This window comes from Astatotilapia calliptera, chromosome 14 (assembly GCF_964374335.1).
Source record: "Astatotilapia calliptera chromosome 14, fAstCal68.1, whole genome shotgun sequence".
In the NCBI taxonomy this organism is placed as follows: domain Eukaryota; kingdom Metazoa; phylum Chordata; class Actinopteri; order Cichliformes; family Cichlidae; genus Astatotilapia; species Astatotilapia calliptera.
The window spans coordinates 25531547-25549689 of record NC_137435.1 but is presented as its reverse complement, the minus strand read 5'-3'; the positions used below and the strand labels follow the sequence as shown (position 1 = coordinate 25549689).

The following is an 18143-nucleotide window of genomic DNA, read 5'->3' as shown; positions in this document are numbered from 1 at the left end:
GGGGTGCTCTACACTGTTGCATTCCACACTTTGCATTGGACTTAATGATGTAAGACTCGAATGCAGCTCCTTGACCATGAAAATCCATTCCATCAAGCTCTCTATGCACTGTTCTTGATTTATTCTAAAGAACACAAGTTTAAATGTCTGTAGTGATTGACTCTGCAGAAACGTCTGTGTACTATGCACCTCAGCATCTGCTGACCCCACCCTCTGATTTTATGTGGCCTATTACTTTCGCTTTTAGTGGTTAAAATACCACCAATAGTTGACTGTGGAATATTTAGTACTGAGGAAATTTCACAACTGGACTTGATGCACAGGTGGCATCCAATCACGGTACCGCGCTGGAAGCTGTCTGCATGCCTAAGTGCTTGATTTTGCACACCTGTGGCCATGGAAGTGATTGGAACACCTGAATTGAATGAACATGGAGCATTATGTCTACTTCATTTGTCATGAAATAACGAGGGAACAGGCCTCAATTGGCAATGAAACTGCCCGTCGATCAAATGTCCAATTGTGTTTGTCCCCATTACAATGGGGGAAAGTGTATAAAAACTGCTGAAAAAAAAAAACAACTTTTAAATAAAGCTGAAAGTCTGCCCTCGCAAAGACTTAATATTGGTTTAAAACCCATGATGGTGGCGTACACAGGGAAAACTGCAGAAACTGTCTTTGTCAAACAAGTTATAATTTGATATATATCCACCCACCAACTTGTGAACTGTTCACTACAGTATTAGGGAACAAAACCTCTGTGTATGCATTTCAACTTTGCATGACTTCATTCCCCAAGTTAGAAAGCTTTACGTGCATGTTTCAGCTGAGACGGCTTCGGTTCGGCACTGACAGCGTATGGGGAGAAAGAGTAAGAAAGGAAGGCAAGATCGCTGTCACAGGTCTTCTCCATGCTGCCTGTTTCCACACACAGACAACCAGTGTCTCACACTGAATACCTCATGAGTGCACAGTAGTGTCACATGTTCGGCTCTTTTCCCTGTCCCCCACCCATGCTTGTCTCACACCCTCATTGAAGTTAATCGCTATAGTTATATTAGCCTTAATAATGTGGGAAACTACTGTGACCACAAAAATTTATCTTTCCGGTGGACTGCTTGTCATGCACTGGGTCTTGTGAATGACCCATTTAAGCACAATTCCTATTTCTTCTTCCCTGGACCTTGGGGTATTTCCTTACCCTGAGAGTTTTAAAAACAGGACGAAGCTTTAATGCATCATTTGTCTGGTAGCCTACTAACCCCTTAATGCAGAAAATCAGGAGGTATGTTATATATCCTTTGACTGAAGAGTTTAACAACTTTTTAGGGCTCTCTACCTGGTTTTGTTTATGAAGTCTTCTAATGAGAAGTGGAGCTTTATGTCATTTAAAGCCACAATATACTTGTAAATTTGTAAACACGTTAAAAAGTGTACCAATTACAAATTAAAAGTTTTAGCTAAAGAGTTGTAATGATGATCAGATCAAACAGATCTAATGGAAAAGACTCCTTTTATTTAATCTTCGGTTTCGTAGAGATCAGGTTCCATCAGATAAAGACTCATTGGTAAAAAAGACCAAAAGTGATTCATCAAAGAATGTAAATTACGACAAAATACCCATTCATGACTTTTATAAAGTGTATTTTTAATAATGTGCCCGTCTTATATCCAATTCAATGTTTCTAATCTGGTCCTAAAGCCTCTCCCTGCAGTTCCACCTTTGCCCACAGCAAGGCGCTCAACACCCTTTTTGTGCCTTTAATCCAATCTAAGAGAGCTGTAGCAAATTAGACAGCTTAGGGGAGCCAGTGGTCCTACATTTGGCATTGCAAAGTTCCTTTACTGGGACATCGGTACTTAATCCTCACAGCTCTGATCATTACAGCTGATGAGAGGAGGAGACTGCTCCACATTGTCTCAAATGCAAGCCCTCCTCCTCAGCCTCAACAACAAACATCGACGTCTAAGCACAGATGCACATCTAAATGTAACATTATGCCAACTAATTACCACGATGAATTTAATATATATTTATTAAATTCTCATATTTTTGTTCTCTAAAGTAAATTATATTGTAGCAAATTATGTTTTTCTTATTGATTAATCTGCTTTAAACTCACTGGGGTTTTTTTCTTTTCTTTTTTTTACAGGCAGTCAAACTTTCCTCGAGCCTGACATCAGATATGTAAATGTCTGATTTTACCTGACCAGCAGGTGAAAATATATTTAGTGCACAGTCATCTAAAAAGAAAGTAAGTAGATGGTAACCATGTGGAATTAAAAAAGTGCGTTCTGTTTTTACAGGGTTTCAAAATTGTACATGTTTGATTTAATAATTAACTTGGGATTTTGGCAATTTTGACACAAGTGAGTGTGAATGAGTGAGTTCTCCTTTTGTTAAGAAATCAATGCAGCATAAAACGTGTTTAGAAGCTTAAATGAAACTATTTGAAGATCAAATAAATGAATATTTCCAAAGATTACTGGCTATCGGCTGCCACAGTGTAAGAAAGTATAGGATGTTGTAAAAATATTAACACTGCACAAAATATCATCTGAACACTTGTTCTTACTCTTACCAGTCTAATTCGACGCAGTGCATTATTTTAAAGCATAAGCAGGTCTATCAAACAGGTTGATCATAGAAATAAATATTGTGCTGTGAAGCCCCGAATTAGCTCTGCTGCTTTCTCGGTGACCCCAGCTCTCATCCTTTTTATTTTTTTTAAAGCATCACGCAGGGCTATAATAATCAGGCCTGCAGACAGCCCAATCACTGTAAGTGTATAATGCTGCTCAGAGGTTTGCTGAATCTGCTAGCATTTTGAATGCAGTGTAATTACAGCACAGATATGATTGAGCTGGATGAGCGGTAAATGGGGATCACAGTGGGGCAGATCATCATAATCAGGCTGTCCACATGTTTCTCAGACAAATCTCATTTTTTGGTATCTAATCAGCAGTGCAGTGTATTAGCAAAAAAAAATGGCTGGGGTCAATTAGCTTTTAGTTTAGTGGACTCAAATATTTAAATAAATACAACGTAGCTTGCTTTAAGAATTAATTTAGGCTGAGATTAAAAGGATTTTTTTGCACATCTTTGTTTTTGTTTCTTCTCTGCACGGCAGAGATTGACATATAGTTAGCCTGTTCTTCATAACAAGCTACTTCCCCGTCTCTCCTTCTGCCAGAACTGTCAACCGCCTAACAAGGTGCACATATTCACAGCTGCTGCTGCAGGAGATGAGCCCAAATGAGGAGAGTCTACATAAGATGAGAGGGACGTGCCAGACAACAGGTGCATGGATACATCACGGCTCATCCACTGGCACCACACTGTATGATTCCAGCCATATAAAAGACAGCTGGTTTTGATCTGTTTCATTTTTTTTTAGATCGATTACTTGTAACTGTACAGCAACTCTAGCTCCTCAGACAGGCGGGAGTATGACTAAGGGTGTCTCATCCTAGTCTCACAGGCTACTCACACTTACTCTTCCCCCTGTGGTGATAGCGATGCCTCTCCGCAGTGTATCTGTTTGTTCATTCATAGGAAAAGCATTAGTGACACGTAGATGAGTCATAGAGGCTTGCGTCTAAACAGTCCACGGCGTGTCAGAAACCCTGCCACCCTTCTGCTCCTCGCCTCAAGGCACTACTCATACCCTCACCAGTCTCCCTAGTTACTCTAACTCGTACATATGCATACATATGCCTCCTGTGTTTTTTCAAACAGAGCGGATCCCACCTGATGTGTTGGGTGCCACAGAGCAGATGTTGCTGTAGTTGTGGGCCGGACTGCAGTGGGAGGCTGTGGACATCCTCATTACTGAGATGCTGTTGGGGTTCTCCTCTCTAGTGGGATCTCTTTAATGAAGTGGTTCTTCTTATAATCATTCACTCTATTCACCACACACTGTAAATACAGGAAATTCTGCGCAGTAGTGAGCAGTCTTGGTGAATACAGCTGAATCCCATAAATACTGATACCTCAGAGAAACAAGAAAGGTAGTGTGCAATCTGAACTATGTAGATTTTTCAGCTCAAATCAGAAATGAGAGGCCTGCCAGCACTCGCAGGAATGTGGATGTTTACAACGTTAATTGTGTTGTGGTGGTTGTTTCAGTTATGAGAGCTCAAATGATTAGTCACATCCATCCACATACCCAGAGTTCATCTTCAGGGTGGCTGTCAAAATGTTGTATAAAGCAGGATTATGACTGTGCAGTTAAAGACAATGGGAATTGCTCACCTTATGTCATAATTTAGAAAGGGAATACAATAATTCAGTGTGAACGAGGACACACAGGGAACCTCAGCGGTTGTTACCATGTTTTTAATGTTGCAGTTATTCAATGCTTCACTATATTTTACAGTCATATACTGTTTATGGAGATTAGAGGAAGAACACTAAATTAAAAAAAGAAATGGCAATCGCACAGCTGACGGTATCATACTGCACAGCTTATATATTGTATACAGTTTCATGCTAGCAGATCTAGCTCCAGCACTTCACTGTAATTTAACAGGGAATTTTATCATAGTGCATGAAATCTGTAACCATCCATTCCAATCTGCCCATAGATGCCATCGCTTTCAGGTGAGACATGAGCATAAAGGTTTGCTTGTGCCCCCCCCGAAAAAAATAAATAAATAAAAACAAAGAACAATTACTTCGATGGTCTGCCTCCATAGCCGAATAAAAAAGACCTTCCCCTTGTCCGTTTTAAGTTTGCTGCGGGAATTTCGACATATTCCGGCCTGGCTGCGTTAATTGTAAAGCCAGCAGATGGAGCAGATGTGTGTGTTTATACAGTATGTGTCACACTCCCTCTGTGACTTTCAGAGGTGATGTCAGGTGCAACACCTGGAGTTTGTCTCCTAATTAGGATGGGCGTCTCCAAGGCGATACCCAATTAGAAAAGCTGAACCCGGCTCTCGGTGCTCACGAGCGGATAGAGATCAGATGCATCTCATCTCTCACTGGCAAATTGCTTTCATCAATAAACTATATTTGTGGTGCTGATACTGTATTTCTGTTCCCACTAAACACATTTTCTCACACTCTTCCACACTTATATCACACTCTTGTTTCCCCCCCACTGCAGGCTGAAGAGAAAATCCACTCTGAAAGAATATTATTATGAAGGCTGGTGCACCGACTCACCTTGCAGTGCGGTATTCAGTCTCCTTTGCGCTTGACTGTGTCCCTCTGTTCTTACAGCTATCTATCAGTTTCATAGCATGCAATCTGCATCCTTCCAGCCTCCCACTTCACGCCCACCAGCGTTGTATCTGTTGTGTTCTGCATGCATGTAGTGTGCACAGAAACAAGCGCATTGTGTTTTTGTGAAGGCTCAAGTGTTTTCATGTTCCTCACCCCCCCTTTCTGTATAAAAAGAGACAGGAGCTCCTGGGCAGAGAATACCCACCGCAGAGCTGCCCCGGCAGGGTTAGGGGGAGTGTAGAGGATGCTCGGCCCCTGGCTACTTGCTACTCGTAAAAGAGGGGAGATAAGAGCTCTGAGGTTGTTGTGTGGTTGTAGGAAGGACTGAGCGAAGGCTGGCGGGGAGGAGGTTGAAGGCGTGAGGGGGGGGCTTCTTCATACATTTTTATGACCACGTAGATAAGGTCAGTAGTGTGCCATCGTTACTAGGCAACACTGCGACCCTGAGTTGGATTGAGTTGTGAATGTGAGAAGTCAGATATTCTTATTACAACAGCCCAGCTTCGGTTCTGCTGTGTGCATTTGTTAACAAGCAGCCTGTCTCCGTGTGCCATTCTCTGCGCGAGTCGAGGCTGAAGGACTGCTTTAACTGGACGATTAACTGTGGCACTGAAATAATTAGAAGGCCATTGATTGGGTTATTAAATTGTTACAACCATGTTGGTGATATACTGGTATCTGTGCGCTCTTCAGATACGTGATGATGGTAATGGTGATGAAAAATGACGAGCGGGCGTTTGATTATATATTTTTAATGATCCAGTTCATGTGCGGATACACTAGACTGTGGGCGTATTGATTTTTCCAGTTTTGAAGCAGAGAATGGAGAAGATGGAGACCAGGCACATATGCAGCCGGAGTACAAATCACCAAAAAAAAAAATCATCCACCCTATTCTCTCCCTCCCTTTACTCACACTCTCCACCTTCACTCCCTTCCCTCTCCACTGCTCCTTTCTCCGTCCCCCTCTTTGCCATAACCCTCTCAGCTCTCCATCCTCACTTCCTTATTTCTGCCACTCCTCCAGCAGGTTTTCATTAGGTTCCCCCTTCCACTCCTCTCCCCTCCCCTCCCCTCGCTTACTCTCCTGCTCTCTCCTCCCATTTCTGTCCCCTTCAGCGTCCTAGTTTAGCACGTCAAGGTTGGCTACAGATATGCTCCTCTGTGTCTTGGGGCTAACCAATGGAAAACTGTCTGGGGTTGCTGTAGCAGGCTGGGGTGTTGGTATTACGAATTGAGGAGGAGACGGGAAAAGGTTGCTGTGTATGCTGTGGTCCGTTTTGCAGAGTCGAAGCGAAGTCTTAAGCACGTGACCCTGAAACGCTTGCAGGGTTAACAGTCGATATCTGAAAAATGTGGTCTGAAAAAAAAAAAGCAGCTCATTTTCTCACAGCACAGTTGAACAGACGACTTCATTAACTTTATTATTCACCACAGCAACAACAAACGCTTCCAAGCGTGTACGTCACTTTTTAGTGTCCCCTGGAAACATGTCTGTCTGAATTTCATTGTGTTTTCTCACATTGAAGCATGTTTTTTCCCTAATTGCTCTGTGTGTATTATCAAATTAGTAAAGGTGTTTTCTCACTTTGCGTGTGTTTTGTCGACTTGTCTGTGCTTTCATACGCTGCAGCGCACTCAGCTGTCAGTTGCAGCACACTTAGGTTAAAACGCATAATTTGGGGAATTTGGCTCATTATTACTGCCTCTGAAATCCTGTAACATCTGCTGTGTGTGACTGAAGTTAGGGCCTAAATCTGAATTAGCAATTAAGAAAAACGAATAAAAGAATAGTCAGGTTTTTGAGAGTTTGCAGTAGGAAGGGAACAAAGGCATCGAGCAAGCAGACGCTGAGTGGAAATATGGGCCAAGGGATAGCCTCTGCTCTCAGATAACAAACTACACTTAAAGCACATGTAGAGTTCACAAGTGAATACATACAATCATACAATCCAATCCACAGTTTGAGTAATCTGTTTAAAGACTGCGCTTTAAAAGTGCTGATAAAATTATTTTGTAAATTAACAGTAGTAGGTTAGCTATATCCCCTGTTTCATGGTTTCATATGGTATTTATAGATCTTGTCCTACTTTAGAAGAAAATTAATCCTCCAAAAAAGAAATATCTGTCAATCAAATTCATAAACTAAATACTTGGCTATAAATTGGTATAGCAATAGGTTATTGGTAGTAATAGGGGGTTAAAAATGCTCAGGTTAGCATGTGAAGGACCACTAAGATCTGCTGTAGCGGTGTAGAATTCATTAGAAATAAATTGTCGAAAATAACTTGTTTTGTCAGCTCCAGTAGATTTTTTTGATGCTCTTCTGGATTTAGCAACTGAAGTGTGCTACATGGCTGATTTCCAGCCAGAGATACTATAACACTAGTATTATTCATTCATTAAATGAAACTAATCAGTATCCTCACCTTAAATGTAAAACGGTGCCTGCTACTCTTGATCTAATGATGACGCTGAACACAACAACAGCTCAGCACCAGGACAACACAGTGCACTGCTGCAAACTTCGTCACAACACTGCAAAATATCCAGCACAGCACGCACTAAACTGTCTGGCATTTTCATGCAATTCCTAAATAAAAGAACATTAGCATTCTTCACATTTCTTTGCAAGATGTTTTGCAAAAATGTAACTCAGAAACACACAATATATATATATATACCTCCACTACCTGATTTCAAAACTCATAAAAAGAAAAAGTTTAAAAATGCATTACAACATCACATATACAATTTAAATGTCCAGTTTTCAACATTTTTAAAAACTATGTCTATGTTAAAAATGATCAAATGCCACCAAACGCTCTCACCTTTCTCTCTTTTCTTTCCTTTCGTACTTTGTTCTCCATCTCTCAGTGTTGCGCATTAACCTCACTCCGGAAAAATACAAAAAGCTGTAAATCACCCAGAAATATTATATGTGTTGAGGTATTTGCAAGTTGCATTTAAAATTCACCGATACGCAAACAGTATGACTGATTATCTGACCTCTACCGCAGCACTAGCTAAATGCTACAGCTGCAACTTTATTTATATCTGTACCATGAATGGACTGCACGGATGAGAACGAATAAAATGACTTATCTTCTTCATAGTGAGCAAGTATCTCAGCACACAAAAAAAATAACTCATTTGACAGTAGAATGCATGAATCTGCCTTCACAATTTCATTTCTCATTAACGAAAGGTGCTAGAACACCATTCTGGATCATTCTAGCTCACCTGGAACACCTGGTGATAATTGCTTACTTAGTTAGCAAGCTACATCCATAAACTGTATGGATGCGTCACACGGACACAGATAGCTGCTGATTAGAGCTGAGTAACATCCCAAATAAAATACTAGAATTTCACCCACACATCTTAAAACTAACCACGCAGCTGATAATAACATAGCATAGCGATGCTTCAAGATTGTCTTTTGGAGATAGGTTCATATATCAGTAACAATACATAAAAACAATACATTTACGTAATTATGTATTACGTGCGATTTACGTAATTTAAGTATCGAGTTCTAAAAAGCTTCTGTATCATATAAACTCATAGTTCCTTTGACATGTTGACTTCCAAACCCTGATGCCTTTCATGCAGCTGGCACATTCCCAGGTTATAGCAGTTCTGCCCTAATTTAAAGAGTGTGCATGTGTCCTAATGCTGATTGACCCGCAGGTATCGTGTTCATCCCAAGGGGAACTACTAGATTGTAAACATACAGCAGCTTGAACTACTCTGGCCACTCTGTCACCTTATACACAGTTGTATAAGGAGCCACGAGCATGGCTTGTCTCTTATCAATGTCATTGTCTTAGCAAACAAAAGGGATCATTATACCGGTGCTGAGAATGTTTCTATTCTGAGTTAATGGGTCACATAGTGTAAAGGCAACCTGATCCTCCTTTGGGTGGCGAAAGGAGTGAGCTGAAGGCTGACATTTTGCTGATGATAGGCCAGTCTGTGTTTTGTTGTAAGAGACGCTGGGCTTCACAGGCGTTGTCAAAACAAGAGACCCCATCCTGAGGGATTACCCGGCCTGTCTGCACACACGCCAGGGACAGGGTTGACCAGAGGGACAGCCGGGGTTGTGTGTGTGTGTGTTTGCATGTGTGTGGAAGGTGCTGAATGGAGGAAACGTAGCTAAAGGAGAATATGCCACTTCCTGTCAGTGTTGATATTTTGATGTGAGAATTTTTAACACCATTGGAGTATGTTTCAGTTAATCACAGAAAGAGCTTGACTGGATGTAGATTATGGGGAAATTACACTGCCTACTGAAGCATACTGCGTATTGTTACCTACAGTGTTGGGAAGGTTACTTTTAAAATGTATTCCACTACAGATTACAGAATACATGCCCCAAAATGTATTTTGTAACCTATTCCGTTAAGTTACTCAATGTTATTAACGTATTCTGAATACTTTGGATTACTTAATATATTGTCATAGTTTTACAACTACATAATGTACTATTGTTGTGTGATTTATTACTATTACTGAAGGCTACTCGCCATGCTAGTTAGTCTAACATTCTGCAGTCTATAAACTAACCTCAGGTAACAGGAAACTAACAATATTAGCTCGATGGCGAGTGGCCTTCAGTAATAGTAATAAATCACACAGCAATAGTACATTGAAGATGCTGAAATGGGACATAACCCAGGTAGCTACCACAACTAAAACAAGGTAGTTGCAGTAGGCTAACGTTAGTTTTTTAAAAAGAACTTACTTTCAGATGTTCTTTAAGGGTTGGAGTTGGAGTCTTTTGAGCTGAGAGCATCTTGGTTGCTGGCATTGAACGGTCACAGTAGTTCCAAGTAAGAAATGCATTCCTGCCCGTGCACTGCTGTTGTGCTGGCTCCAGGTCATTGTGTAACTGACGCCACCAACATTAACAGGATGCTTACATTAGAGCCTCTTATTTCGTGTTTTGTTTGGAGTTACCAAAAGTAGAGAGGGGATAGCCTAACATATAAAACAGGAAAAGACGGCCGTGTAGTCCATTTATTTTATCAAACTGTATTCTAATTATCACCTTTTTTAACAGTAACTGTAACGAAATACAGTTACTCATATTTTGTATTTTAAATACGTAACGTTGGCACATGTATTCCGTTACTTCCCAGCACTGGTTACCTACATCACATTATAGACACTTACACTTACTCACTATTACAACATTATGGAGTTAATATTTCACTTCATTAAGAGCTTCAGGTTCTTTTATTATGTCCCACTTTGTCTGATTTCCTTCTTAAACCTGTTTTACATTTTTCTTTTTGTCTTACCGTCAAATAAATAAATTACACATTCACGCCTTATTATTTGTAATTTATTTTTATTAATATTTGTAATTTTAATTTTATACTGCATACGGTGCCGTGGAAAACTATTTTATCCCCTTCTTGATTTTCTTAGTTTTTCCATATTTGTCACACTCACATGTTTCATCAAACAAATTTTAATTTCAGACAAAAATAAATATCAAATGCAGTTTTTAAATTATGGTTTCATTTATTAAGAGAAAAAAGCTATCTAAACCCAAGTGACTGTATCAGAAAAAGTAATTGCCGTCTAAACCTAATAACTGGTTTTGCCACTCTAGGCAGCAAGAACTGCAATCAAGTGTTTGATAACTGGCAATGAGTCTTTCACATCCCTGTGGACGAACTTTGGCTCACTCTTCTTTGCAAAATTATTTTAATTCAGGCACATTAGAGAGTTTTAGTCCATAAACAGCCCATTTAAGGCCGTGCCAAAGAATCTCAATCTGATTTAAGTCCAGATTTTGACTATGCCACTCCAAAACCTTTTTTTTTTTTTGCAAGGCCACCATTGCTGTTATGTTTTATAGGACATGTTTGTCCTGCTACAGAACCCGAGTGTGCTTCAGCTTTAGGGCACAAACTAATGCTTGGACATCTGGAAGAAGTTAAGCAGCCCCAGACCTTTTCATGGCACTGTATATTGTATACATTATATGAAAAAACAGAGGAAAAAAAAGAGTGCATTCCTGAACTGCATCATACATTTACTCCATTACGCTGTATTTTGGACCAATGCTTAACAGAGAATAAATGAATTTGAGGTGTCATGTGGGTCCTCTAAGTGCTGTGAAGTACTCAAGGAAGCTTAGGAAGGGAACCTATTTGCGTTCTCTAAAATCTAATTTCTCACTGTCTCCATTAAACTACTATACAACTCCATTAGCCATTTAACCCAAGATGATATCATTTTGTTTGAGACCTTAATTATAGTTTTCTTTGCAATTACTGACTGGCTTGATCAACAAGGTTGTCCAATAAAAGCTTCCAGTTTTAGTGACCAACACATAGGATAGAATAACATAGGAGCCCATGTTTATGGTGAATACAAAGTGCTGATGGGTGTTGCAACTGTATGTTAAAGCACAAATAATGGAGCCAGATGGGACAGTTCGACATGCACATACATTTACATACAATCCATTTATAAGAAGCAGAGTTCATCAGAAGCTTTAAGTTCCAAAATTTAAAATGCTTGCTCTTCTGTAGTTCCTGATTCATCTGTTCTTGGAGAAATGGGATGAGTGCAGTGCAAATGGGATAAATCACAACAATACAACTTCCACTGGTTTAACAGTGGCTGCCACCACTCTCATTAATATCTTTGATCTAATTTTATCATCCCCGCTGAAGCTGGCAGTAAAATAAAAAGCGCCAACAGATCCCATGCCAGTGTGAGTATCACAGTCAGAGGAGTCACGACCTTGACTGTGCAGTGCCACGAATTGTCTCACATGTGCTCCATTTCCTTCCTTATATGCACGCACCGATACATTGGCACATGCGAACACCCCCGCACAAAGACATGCACTGCAAGGCCAAGACTGCCTGCAGCAGCCCGGGGGCTTCATTGTCACATTTACTTACTGCTGTTTAGGCATCATGCTGGGGGGCTAAAACGAACTCTCTTCTCCTCCCCCAACCCACGCAGTGAACTCAAACCCCACTGAAATTGACTCTGCTCATGTCCAAAACATGGCTGTGGAGCCACTGAATGCTGTTATATAGTTATTGGATTTGTCATATGGATTTCTTTCCCTTGTGGCTGAAAATGGCCCTTTTTCTCCTTATAATTTTGGTTTGGGAGATTTTGTCAAATGAACTAAAATCAAATAAAGTTACACAATGGATGAACCAAAAAAGCCTGATTGGTGTTTCTAAAAGTGCAAACACATGCATTTAATACAGTTTTATAGAGTGACTGTAGGTTACCACTTTAGTATCAGCTTGCAATGGGAGCACATCAGTCTTTGTGCCAATAAAGCTTTGGACCACAGCTTCATCTTCACTTGTCTTCATACAACTGGTACATTTGTGCATGTTCTGTGGAAGGTGCCTCGCAGTGCCCCCCAAAAAAGGCTTGCGAGCTGATGTTAAAGTGGACTGGTTCATCTCTGAAAGCATTTTTTGAAAAATACCAAAATCAAGACAAATAACATCAAACTGCTGCTCAGACATCAGCTTCAACAACTAAACAGTTTTCCTCTAGTAGAAAAACAGCAGCCATCTTGGTTTTCTCCAATATTTTTCTTTTGGCTTGTTCAGAATTGAAATTTTTGGTGGAAGCTGTTGCAAAATGTTGCAACAGCTTCCAAAATGCGACACTGCAGCTGATGCGGAAAAGCAGAAGGCTCTGATTAGTAGGTCGGTCCTGCAGTGCAAAAACAGCTAATTACTCCTGTGATAACAAAGTCCTTTCTAGACACATGTTTCTACTCTGGGGACATCTTCGTGTAGGTGGTTTTAAACATTTGCTAAATTGTAGTTGCCTATTAACCCTTGTGATGTCCTCCCGATTTGTATGCAATTCGTGCCATCAGGGGTCAAAAGTGTCTCCACTTCATTTGACTGTTTTTTAAAGTATAAAGTATAAATTGTCAATCAATTCAGTGTTACACCTTAGTTTTACTTAAGACCAACGCATTAACACAAAATTTACCCAACATTTTACATTTTAGGGCCACCAGACCTTGTTTACAAAAAATACACCCTGTTTTTTAGCGAAAACAAATTGAGAAAATTAAATATTTAATTAAATTAAATATTTTTAAAAAATTAAATTAAAAAAAATTAAAAAAAAAAATCTCACTAAAGTTCAACACACAGAGTGATGTATGTTGAACTTTAGTGAGAATTCTTTTTTTGAACCATTTATAAATTTTAAATGGCAGCACATAATCACACCTGTGGTCCTCAGGGCTCAAAAATGACCCCGTTTGCTTTGAAGCAACAAGTATAAAATATCATCCATCTCTGTGTTTCAAGGTTTTATTCAACTTTATTCCAACTCATTGCCTGACAGTTTTCTATATTTTGGCATGGTAGGAACACCAGGGCATGAGTCTGAGTGAAGGCAAACTTTCATGAGGACAAAGGCGTGTCCATATTTGACCCAAGTGCAGGAGGAAGCTCAGGTTTATTCCTCTGCACTGGTCCCATCATGGACGGCATTCTTTCTGCAGTTGCAGGCCAAGGGGCATATACAGTAAACAAGCTGTTACAGGTGATTGTTTTCTTTTGGAAACCTGCAATGTTAGGGACAACTCGTGTCCTGACTGCAGGACAGACGGTTTGCCATCGCACAAGAGCATGTTCCATGTACAGCTGGACCTGCATCACATGCTGCCCATGTTTTTGTCTCAAAGTTCCCTGGTTTACTTGGATGTTCTGTTGGAGGGGACAGAGTCCTTTGAAGGGGACTTGGTGCTCATACAGTCATATCAGTACCAGGATCTTACATCACAGCAGGAGGAACACCCACTTGTGTTTCAAGTCAAGTCAACACCAACACACACCATACACCTCAAATGGGAGCACGTTTGTGTCATGAACGACGATCATCTATTGTGTCTTTATCAAGAAATTATGTCCTTTTTGTGCTTCTATGATTAATCTTGTGTCACCTTTAAAACTTCTCTACCAGACTCAGGATGTCATAAACTGGCCGTAGCGACTCTACTGGATGCACGGCAGTAAGAATCAACACACCCACATATGCCTACAGCTGCATTCGGTCCATTTTTCTTCCTCTCTCGTTGTCCCTCCTTGTTCGTCATCGAGTTGGCTGTAGAGCAGGTCATCTGCTAATTGGATGGTTGTTGGTTCAATCTCTGTGTGCTCTAGTCTGGAGTTCTTACCAAGGTGTCCTTGGGCAAGTTACTGAACCCCAACTTGGTCTCTGATGCATCCATTGGCATGTGAACGTTAAAAAGAAGAATACAAGCAGAATACACTGTGTATAATGCTTTCAGTACTCGAGTAGAAAAGCCACTGAAGGAGTATGGGACCTGGCACATGTGCTTGGACTGTGGTAGATCATCTTTCTCTGAGACACATGAGAGAGTCATGCATCGTCTGTCACTGGGAAGGTTAGAAGACCAGATCAGTGTTTCCTCACGTTACTGCAAATATTCCTCTGTCTCAGCTGATTCCTCTTTCCTGCTTGATTCTTTGTCTTCATCATAATTGAAATGGATGATGTGTAGTCCTCTGACACGTCTTCTATTTCAGTTTCACATTCTGAAAATTCAAGAAACTTCAAGAAGCCCAGTCACTTTCTCTCCAAGCTCCTCAGACTACCATGTCCTGGATGCCTGAGAACCTACTTGAACATAGTTCAGATTCTTCATCACTTTTCTTCACTTCATAGCCTTCTTCCACTTCTGCAGGTGGCTGATGTGCTTTTTCAGAGAAAGGGTAGCATGTGCTCTAAATATTGACAATATTTTCTATATCTTCTAAACCTGGATCTTCCTGAACATTGATTCTCCCTTGTCACGGGCTGCGACGGCAGACCGTGGGGGAATGTGGGAAAGGAGGACCCAGGCGCGGAGCTCAAATTACAAGCAGTGCGTTTATTTACAGTGTGGTAGAAAGCAACAATGAATCCCAGTGTTATCCCCAGACTCCCGTGTTGTGTCCTCCTAGTGCTCTCTGCTCTCGTGTCAGCACCCCCCGGTGCTCGCTGCTCTCCAAGCCTTCCACGCTCCTCCTGCGGGAAACAATAGCGGCAGCTGTCAGGACACTCAGTAATGGCAAGCATACACTTATGGCAAAACCTAGACTGGGTAACTAACGTGGAGTCCCAAGCAATGATCCCGCGTCGGTGGGAGCTCCAAGACTCTCTAAAGTAGCTCCCCTGACGAGGCCTGATCAGTAGCAGGTGTGTGGCTTCGGGTGTGGCCAGTCCCCTAGCAGGGCCACACCCCCCCAGGCCTGACGGCGTCCATAAACAAGTACTCAGACACACAGCCACCCACACACACACACACATATGTACAAGCACAGAGAAGGGGAAGCAACACCAACAATACATAATAATAACACAGGTCCATGACTGCCCAGGGGTCCTGGGTCTCCCAGTCCCTGGACCCTGACAGTACCCCCCCTCTAAGGGTCGGCTCCCGACGACCCAAAAACACAAACCAAAAACAACAGCACAACCAACCCAGGGCGGGAGGTCCAGGACGGAGGGCCAGAAAAAAACAAGCAAAAACCCCCAAAGAAAACAACCCCCCCAAGGTCACAGTCCCAGAGTCCGACCGCGCATCCCGCAGCGGAGCAACAAAAAGAAAAAAACGCCACAAAAACAGTCTCAGGCGGCCCATCAACATAACAAAAGAGTTCAGGGGGCCTACCTCGAGTCCAATGGTGGCGACATTGCAGCTCCGGCGGACGGCCACGGGTCCGGCAACAGCAGAAAAACGGTTCTGGGGGCCTGCCACTGCTCCAGTGGCGGCGGCACTGCTGCCCCTCCGGTGGCGAGCCCCGGGCCCAGTAGCGGCGGCGCTGCTCCCCAGGCGGCCTGCCTGAGATCCAGTGGCGGTAGCGGCGCTGCTGCTCCTCCGGCGGCCTGCCCCGGGTCCGACGGCGGCGGCGCTGCTCCCCAGGCGGCCTGCCACGGGTCCGGTGGCGGCGCTGCTCCTCCGGTGAGCAACAGCGAGGTGTGGCACATGGTTCATGACGCGCTGGTCGCTGACGTGGATGCAGAGGACGTGGATGGCGTGGAGGCCGCGCCAGACGTGGAGGTCCCTCCGGTTCGCTGACCTCCGGCTCTGGCTGAGCGGATCCCTCCTCGGCTGCTGGCAGCGAGAGCTCCTCCTCGGCTGCTGGCAGCGAGAGCTCCTCCTCGGCTGCTGGCAGCGCCGGTTGTTCCTTCCGCTCGCCGAGCTCCTCTGCTGGTGGTTCGCTGAGCTGCTCCTGCTCGCTGGGCTCCTCCGGCTCGCTGGGCTCCACAGCTGGCGGTGCGGGCTCCTCCCGCTCTCCGAGCACCCTGAGCACCTCCGGCTGCGCTACAGCTACTGACGGTCGATCTGGAGGTGAAGATGGTGATGCGGTGTCTGCAGGTAGGGAAGGTGAAGGTAGAGTAGGTGATGCAGATGGCGAAGCAGAGAGTGCTGCGGTCGCTGCAGTCTGATGGGACTCTGGTGGAGAAGTAGCTGCAGAGGGCGGAGGTGATGATGGTGCGGCAGCTACTCCCGGTGGACTGGACAGCGATGCAGGGACAGACGGGTGAAATGATGGCAGAGGTGGTCCAGCAGGCATATCGACCTCCAACTGAGGATGAAGGTGAGAGGCAGACCGGACTGAAGACTCAGTCACCAGCTGGGCAGCAGACTCCGTTACTAGCTGGGCAGCGGACTGAGTTGAGGGTGATATGGCTATTATGAAGGGTGGAGAGGATGAGAATGTTACAGCTGCCTCAACAAATTCCAGGGGTCCAGAGGCAACTGAGGCCTCCAGTTCGGCCTCTGGGGAAGCCCTGGGGAGAACCTCTGTCTCCATAAGGCCAGACTGAGCCAAAAAGTCATCTGGGTCTGTATGCTCTGAACACCCTAGCTCCCAGCCTACAGTCTCAGAGTGAACATCTTCTGAGTCTTTGGAGGTAAAGCAAACAGTTTCTGACCCCACCGACTCTGAGCTAACTACCTCAGGGCTGTCTATGCAAAATTCTGCCCCAGCATTAGCCCTCAGGCCACATTCGTCCGTCGGTGGTCCAAAATTCCCCACTGGGAGTTCAGTTACACCTCTAACGGTTTCTCCATTGTTAATCGCCGTAGTGGCTATAGTCTCTATGTCCATGTTCACAGGAAGGGAATTTACGACACCGGCAGAGTCCATTTTACTCACTGTGGCGTCCAGAGCCGCTGGTCCTGAGTCTTCGACCAGCACAGGAGTGAGTGTAGAGGTGGCTGAACGCTGCTTGCGAGGACACCTTCTCCTCCGTGAAGGCGGGGCCGGGTGTAAGGAAACAGTCCTCTGCTGTTCATCTGTGTTTTGATTTTCAATGACAGGATTAATAGAAACAAATGAGTCTGGTTTACTCACTGCGGTAATGAGTGCTGTCGGTCCGTCGCCAGCTGACCGGACTGAAACCGCAGGAGTGGGTTGAGGTGTAATGGGGTGATGATGGCGAGTGCGACCTCCCTTCTGTAATGGAGGATCAAACAATTGTGCCGCGAGCATCGACGGGAAAGTCCTCCGCCGATGCGCGAAAAACCAAGCGGCTAGAGTCGCTAGGAGAGCAGCCGAACTGTCCATGCTCGGGCCACCCAAGCCGAATAACTCAAAACTAGAGCTCTCCCGTAAACTAGTGACCAATGGTTTAAGGTTGTGAATGTCCAAAAAGTTCATGGTGAAGGTAGTGGATGAGAGATAATTGTCAAAGAACACTACCTGTAAATGTCTCTTGTGTGGGTCTACAGCCTGGATTACGCTCCGGCAGTAATCCCATAGCTGCGCGAGCGATCTCTCCTCCGTGGCAACTCCTGAGTTTGCTGGGTCCATGGTGTATGGCGGGATCATTCTGTCACGGGCTGCGACGGCAGACCGTGGGGGAATGTGGGAAAGGA

At 43.4% G+C, this 18143-nt stretch overlaps 1 protein-coding gene across 1 annotated transcript; it reads right to left on the bottom strand.

The window, feature by feature from the left end:
* Positions 1–15126: 15126 nt before the first annotated feature.
* LOC145420165 (uncharacterized) lies at positions 15127–18096 on the bottom strand. The gene is made up of 2 exons (XM_080289076.1): positions 15369–18096; positions 15127–15283 (listed from the first exon to the last, which is right to left on the bottom strand). The coding sequence occupies exon 1, from the start codon at positions 18094–18096 to the stop codon at positions 15682–15684; it is 2415 nt and encodes an 804-aa protein (XP_080145202.1). The 3' UTR covers positions 15127–15283; positions 15369–15681.
* Between the last annotated feature and the right edge of the window lie 47 nt (positions 18097–18143).

What these genes read in the sequence shown, in the direction of transcription:
- LOC145420165 (XM_080289076.1), bottom strand. Translation starts at nt 18,096, where the DNA reads ATGATCCCGCCATACACCATGGACCCAGCAAACTCAGGAGTTGCCACG.